General features: G+C 38.3%; 1 protein-coding gene across 1 annotated transcript; it reads left to right on the plus strand.

Annotated features, from left to right (window-relative positions):
- Positions 1 to 6,654: 6,654 nt before the first annotated feature.
- On the plus strand, positions 6,655 to 7,139 carry LOC149205247 (uncharacterized). The gene has a single exon (XM_089393429.1). It carries the CDS (start codon positions 6,659 to 6,661, stop codon positions 7,034 to 7,036), a length of 378 nt encoding a protein of 125 aa, XP_089249555.1. The 5' UTR covers positions 6,655 to 6,658; the 3' UTR covers positions 7,037 to 7,139.
- The last annotated feature ends 288 nt before the right edge of the window (positions 7,140 to 7,427 follow it).

The following is a 7,427-nucleotide window of genomic DNA, read 5'->3' on the forward strand; positions in this document are numbered from 1 at the left end:
TCATGGGCATTTTTTGGTACTGGCCAATCCATTATGGCCTTCACCTTTTCTGGGTCAACTGAAATCCCTTCTCCTGAAATGACGTGCCCAAGGTAATGGACTTTCTTCTGAAAGAAGGAACACTTTGACAATTTCCCATACAATTGATTTTCCCTTAAACAAGTCAATACTACCCTTAGGTGCTTTTCATGCTCCTTTTCATTCTTGGAATATATAAGAATGTCATCAAGGAAGACTTGTATGAATTGGTCCAAATACTTCCTGAACACACCATTCATGAGGCTCATGAATACTTCTGGTGCATTAGTTAAACCGAATGGAACAACTACAAACTCATAGTGCCCAAATCGAGTTCGAAATGCAGTTTTTGAGATGTCTTCCTCCTTTATCCTCAATTGGTGGTACCCAGATCGTAGATCGATTTTTGAGAAGACCGCTGCCCCCTTCATTTGATCAAATAAGTCATCTATTCGAGGTATTGGATACCTATTCTTTATCGTGGATCTGTTTAAGTCTCTATAATCTATGCATAGGCGCAGGGAACCATCCTTCTTCTTGACAAAAATTACTGGTCCACCCCAAGGGGAAATACTAGGTCTGATCAATCCCAAGTCTAAGAGCTCCTTTAACTGCATCTGCAACTCACAAAGCTCTGGAGTTGTCATCCTATAGGGTGTCTTAGATATTGGTTATGCACCTGGTTTCATATCAATGGTGAAATCAATCTCTCTTACAGGAGGTAATCCAGGCAATTCCTCTGGAAAAACATCCTTGAATTCAGCCAAAACTGGATGTTGATCCAGGGAAGGTCCTTTCTGGTCACTTACAGTCTTGACCAAATACAGTTTTCAACCTTGTCTGAGACAACGTTTTACCTTCATCATGGATATGAATCGTAGAGACACTCCCCTCTTGATTCCACAAATCTCAATTGGCCTACCTTCATCATCTAAACAGATCACCTTCTTCTTGAAACAGTCTACCAAAGCTCGATGAGATTCCAGCCAGTCCATTCCAACAATTACATCATACGTTCCCAATTCTGTGACATATGCCTTTAACTTAGTCATACACACCCCGAGGTTTACCTGACATTGGTAAACACTAGGCCCTACTGCTTGTTTTATTCCATAAGCCATCTCGACTTGTTTAAAGTCATCGTGCTCATAGGTTGCCAACCCACATTTTTCTAATGCAACTGGTGAAATGAAACTATCTATAGCACCAGAGTCAAACAAAATTTTAACTTTTACTTTGTTTATCATACCTGAGGTTTCTACTACGGCAGACTGGTGTTCAACTTGCTGATTGTCAACTGCGGCATAGATTCGGTGGTGGCTACCTGCTCCCCCCATTGGTTCTTTTCCCTCTCTTCTGTTGTTACTAGTTCGAAACTCTGGGCAGTCCCGCTGGTAATGAGGTCCTCTGCATCCCCAACAAGTGATGCGTGGTGGACCTTGAACCGAATGATGTGGAGTTCTTTGGAAAGAGTTTCTTCCCCTGGAACCCCTACCCCCACTTGTTGTTCCTCGCCTATGACTTTGATTTGTACGCGCCCTTGAAACTGTGGGTGAATCTACACTAGAAACCATGGAAATTCCTACTGTTGGTGTTCTAGGTATAACCATGTTTCCATATGGTGGTGACCTCCGACTTCCCCCCCTTAGGAAGGTACGAGGGGCCTTCCCCATAAACCCTGTTTGACGTGGAAAGATGGCTCTGCCTTCACCCTTTAAATCTAGGTGTTCTTCGACATAACGAGCATGTTCTACAGCTTCTGCAACTGAGGATGGTTTCCACATCCGTACCATTGCCCTAATCTTAGGTCTCAATCCATACATAAAATGATCCGCTTGACGCTGATCAGTATCCATGTAGGAAACATACTTGACCAATTCCATAAATCGAATTTCATATTCTTCTACAGTACGACCTCCCTGTATCAGGGCATGGAAGGCTCCTACCTATTGTTCTTCATAATATGTTGGTAGGTACTTCTTCCTAAACCTCTCCTCAAATAATTCCCAAGTAACTGTGTCTGGAGTGAGGTGTAGTTGACGCTCCAAGTTACCCCACCAATTCAGAGCACTATCTCTGAGTTGGAATATTGCTATTTTGGCTTTGGAATTGGAATTGTAATCCCTTAGTGCAAAACACCTTCCCATCCCCTCTAACCAGGCTTCTGCATGCTCACTGGCATGACCTCCTGCAAATTCTGGGAGTTTAATCTTCTGGAGCTCTCTAGTAATGTCCTCAACTGGAGGTCTTCTATCATAGTCTCTAGATCCCTCGGGGTTCCCTAACCCTGATGAAGGGTGTTCCCCTTCCATTTCATTTGTTTGGCGCCCTCTTAAGGTTTCATTAATTGCTTCCAGGGAACGTAGAATTAGAGTCAATTCTGGTGAAGGTAATGGGTTATTTGAAGGAGGTCCTTGTGAAGACTCTCCAAGCCCTTGGTTCCTTCGCGTCCTCACCATTTTGATTTGTTCAAAATCTGCATGATATCTAAGACTTATTAGCATTATTCCTAACATTTTCCACCATATTCTAGATAGTCCATAGAGAACCCTAAGCAATAGATCAATTCAAGTTATGCAAGTTACTTCTTAGCCATAAATTTAAACTTTAGAACATGTTATCATAGGTTAGATAACTGGTTAAAAACACTGTTGGTGCTCTACTTAAGTGTTGTGTGCATTTTTACCTGCCTACCAACACCTCATTTCTGTTTGTTGAGCTAGTGTTTGCTATGCAAACTGCTATAACTAAATTTCTCCCTGAATGCACAACTGGTCAACCTACAGCAGTAATTATTCATTTATGGTTTGCAAGTCCACTATAATGGTTTGAATGCAGTGCAATAGCATGGTACAGGCTACAGCGATATATTCCCCACCCAGATGCCCCTTGTAAAGAGCAAAGAAAAGAAGTCCACAATCCTTGGGATTCTACAGTATATGAAATCATCCATGTGCTTTGCAATGGAATTATGATTGAAAAAAGTGTATTATATGAACACTGTAAACTTTCATATTGATGGAAAACATATTTTGATAGCTTTCATTAGTGGCTTTCTTATGACGCAACTAGTGTCACCATACTCCAAAAATATAATTTATTTTCCTTTCTTCATAAAGAATATACAATGTTATTATTACAATTACGTTATAATGAAGACTGAACCTAGTTACAATTTCAATACTAGAGGCACAACAATTACTCTCTTGTACATAGAAAGGAATCTAGTGCTTTATAGAATTTTTAATTTTAATTAATTAATTAATTAATTAATTAATTTTTATTTTATTTTTTATTTTTTTGGTCTAGCAACCTATAGATGTTTGCTTGAAGTTCCCATGTTAAATAACAAACAACTAGTGATTGTAATAGATCCTAAAAGAACAAGTCCACAGCAAGACCCCACTGGAATATTCAAAGACCCATGATTCAAGGTTGATAAGCTGACATTCTGAATGTTTCATGTTATCGAGCTCTTCTTCCTACAATATGCAACTATTGACCAATAACAAAATGTTGGTAAACACATGTTTGCTACAATCATCTAGTTGATGTTGACATCAAATAACAAAGAACACTAACAAGAGACAAATATCAATAAAATGTTGGTAGACTTTTATTACAATTATCTTTGTATGATCCATAATCTACAAGTAATATTATTTTAACTAGACTACCACTGAAATCTGATCTTATCATATAAATATTTGTCTCCATCTTCTATTTACATGTGCAAAAGCTTATAAATGCTTAACTATGATCCAGATGGCCTTTCAACTTTGGCTATAATATGAAAGAGATTTGTTGGGTAGCAACCAAGGTCCTCGGCATGAAGACAATGACTATGCATTTTCACAAAAGTATTTCTCTAGATGTATCCTTGCTTTCTATAGCCTTTTCACAAATATATTTCTCTAGATTTTTTTATTTTATTTTTTTATACTTTGCTCATAAGCTACATAGGACATATTTTGCTGCAGAAAATGACAAATTTAAGGCTTCCTTGTACAAGTTCTGCATACCCATCCGATCCTGTTTTAAGTCACATGTTTTGTATCTTGCTAAATTTAATACAAGATGCCAAGCTCTACCTAGATGGTGGCTTTTTCCAAGGCATGGTAAGAAGGCGAGTGCATATAAGCATGAAGTAATGTTCCAGCCCTGCAATCCTGGGCTATAAAAAAAGAAATGAAATGATAGTTCTTGGTATAGAAGAGAGTTGTCCCTGCATTTTTAAATGCACATGGACAACTGCAGTCAAATTTTAAGTTTCAACACTAGGTTTCTATGCAGATTCCATGAAAAACTGTGTAAGAATAAGCTTTTGAGCCCACACCCCTGACATTTCAACTTGATCCTTACCAAATTGAAGATTTATAAGCAACATTTTCCAAGCCCTAGCAGTGAATGTAAATTTCTAAGTGGTGTCTTCCAAATCATAGTATGTATAACCATCTTGTGTGAACTAAGTATTTTGCCGAAAAAAGAATTGAAGTGTTATATCCAAGAGTGCACTTGAGAAATTGTGTTATGGAAAAGTCTATATAATTTGAACTGATGGTAGAATTGCTGGTGGTGGGTATGTGGATGAAAAATGTACTACTCTCAAAAGACAGGTTCTGCAACTTTGGATGTCTTGTAGCCATTTTGGTTAATGTAATTAAAATCACAGCATGACATGAAAGGATCAAGTTAGCATACCTTGGTTGTAAGATGAATATGAGATCTGCAATTTCAATTAACATGAAATCCAAAAACTATTGAAAATGATTTTATTCTCAGTTGTATAAAGAAGTAAATTCATGTGTTCCATTAAGGATACTTCATATTTGAAGCTCTACTAAAATCAATGTAATCATATGCTTCTATATTGGATTTTATGGTCTTGATCAAATGCAGCTTTGTCAGTGAGCACATTGAAACACTAGCGGAAATTGACATGGAATACAAAGAATTGGCCCTTCAATTTGGTATTGTGAACTGGTATCAGATGTGCCAGCGATTCGGACAAAATGCATTAGAGTAGTGCAATAGAAGTGCCAGAAGTAATTTGAATCTCCAACAAATTTAAGCGTACATGGCAATCATAATCTCCGCGACCAGGTAGAGGAAGATTCGTGCATTTTGGGTGCGATCGGCCAATATTTATCCTGCTCCATACAAAATGGTGAGTCTCGCGTCTTACTCCACTTCTGTTCTAAATACCTCAAGATCATGGGCAATTAAGTTATGGAGTTTACAAGAATATGAAATTTCATGATAATTAAGGTCAGTGCCTGAATCCTTTATGACATATGGCCGCAGATTACAAATTTGAGGTAGACAAGGAGAAACGTATTTTTCCCAAATTTGAAGAAATATCTTCAAAACCAGATTTGTTCCTTCTCAAATTACAATAGTCTTGTAATTTTTCTAGGATACTGCATGTTATTCTTTCTTTTGGGTCTGATTTATTTTATAGTTATATGCTACAATAAAGTGGCTTATTTAAGAGAAGCCAAAAATCTGTTTGACACCACCAAGTTTTGTGAAATAGAAAAATTGGCATATCATAACTAGGCAGGTAGATTAAACGAGGATACAAAATAGGACACCTAACGAGCGCTTGTTCAACAGCAGAGAACAGTCAAAGCCCCAGCTTTTTGTAAAAGTAACTGTAAGAAATCTAAGCAAGGTCAAGATCTAAATTATGCACGTTTCAACCGAAATGCAGAAGATATCTGGCCCGGTTTAGGGAATGATGAATCTTCGAGAAATCCTATATATAGCTATACTATCATATAAATTCCCTTGCAACTGTGGCTGTGAAGGGATAGGTCTCTTGAAAATGGTGAACTCGGAAGAAAATTAATTGAAACAAATCGTATCTTCAGAAAGCAACTTTTGGATTATAAATGAAATCATGTTCATACGGTCAATTTGAGCAATACAATAATGGATGTGTCTGTCTCTGTTGTTTTAACACTATGTTTCTCCCCATTTTTTAAAAACGAAGTCAGAAAATCGTAAACGAAAACGAGGGCTCCTGCTAACCCAGAAGAAATGGAATCAAAAGGTGTACCTGCCTTCTCCCGAGAAGAGGGTGTTGTCACATGATACATCACAGATGCAGTCGATGGAGGGGTCAAAGAATCTATGCAGCTCTGATAAAATGGAATCAAAATGTATGGAGCTAAACATTAAAGATAACAATGATCGATGATTTGATTAAGAGGAGATCAATAAAACAAAATTGAATGGTTTAACAAAGTGAAGGGCAGGTAACATTATTCTAGTGAAGAGGGTAAGCCTTCTTTCAAGAATCAGAAGGAATCGATTATCTCTGGACCAGAAGGAATGTTTAGACAATTAGTAATTTACTTTGGCCATCCAATGTCGCTGAATTGGCACAAACTGATTTGGCAGGCACACTCCCCATCCAAACAAGGTCAAAAGCTCACTTGTTGGGACATTATCTAGAAGAGGTCAGATATGTTTTAATGGACTGAAACCAGATATCCATATAGTGACAGAAGGGACCTTTTAAATGTACTGTATTTTGAGCTTCGCGACACATTATCTACATTATAGGTAAATGTGCTGTTATGAGATTTGAACTCAAATTCTGTATCGAGCAACCATGGAGCGCAACAATTCTTATATGGGTAGGGCTAGTTTTTACAGTTTGTCATCTTCTATCAGTACCCAAATGGAGAATCCCATGGAGGAATTCGAGGAGGAGGAAATCTGGGCTGTTGTTCCCTCTGAGCCCAATACCAAAGATCTGAGGTTCAAATCCCAAGAGATCAAGAAGGTCAGAGAAATCGCCTCTACTTCTCGGTGGCTTCCCACAGCCTCGCGCATGATTCCTCGGAGCCTTGCGAATGAAGATAGCGTCAATAATGTTTCACGCATCAGGCATCAATCCGCCCCTGTGAATATACCTGACTGGTCGAGAGTTCAAAGAAGGGAAAGTCAGAGGAGGATTACACCAATTGACGATGAATTTGGTATTGATGAAGATGATGGGGAAGAATAGGATAAGGAGGACGAGAGGATCCCACCGCATGAATTGATTGCTCGGCAGCTCGCCAGAAGCCAAATTACATCGTTCTCTGTATTTGAAGGCGCGGGGAGGACTCTGAAGGGCAGAGAATTCCCCATTAAAACCCGCTGCCTAATAATGTTTCTCACATACTGTCACATTTATAACCAGGTAATACATAGTTACAATAATTTGCCTTCTCAGAGAGCACAACTATTTGGCAGCATCACAAATCAATAGTAACACCGAGGATAGCTTAGATCTTATTGATAACTTAAAACCAGCTAGATTTTCTTCCTTGCATGAAACGAGCTCAGACAGCATTATATAGCCATTATTTTCATTACATAAACAAGTTCAGAAACACTATATATCCCTTCATTTC

This window comes from Pinus tabuliformis, chromosome 1_2 (genome assembly GCF_031772625.1).
Source record: "Pinus tabuliformis cultivar Carrire ecotype Pingquan chromosome 1_2, CPIR1, whole genome shotgun sequence".
NCBI lineage: Eukaryota > Viridiplantae > Streptophyta > Pinopsida > Pinales > Pinaceae > Pinus > Pinus tabuliformis.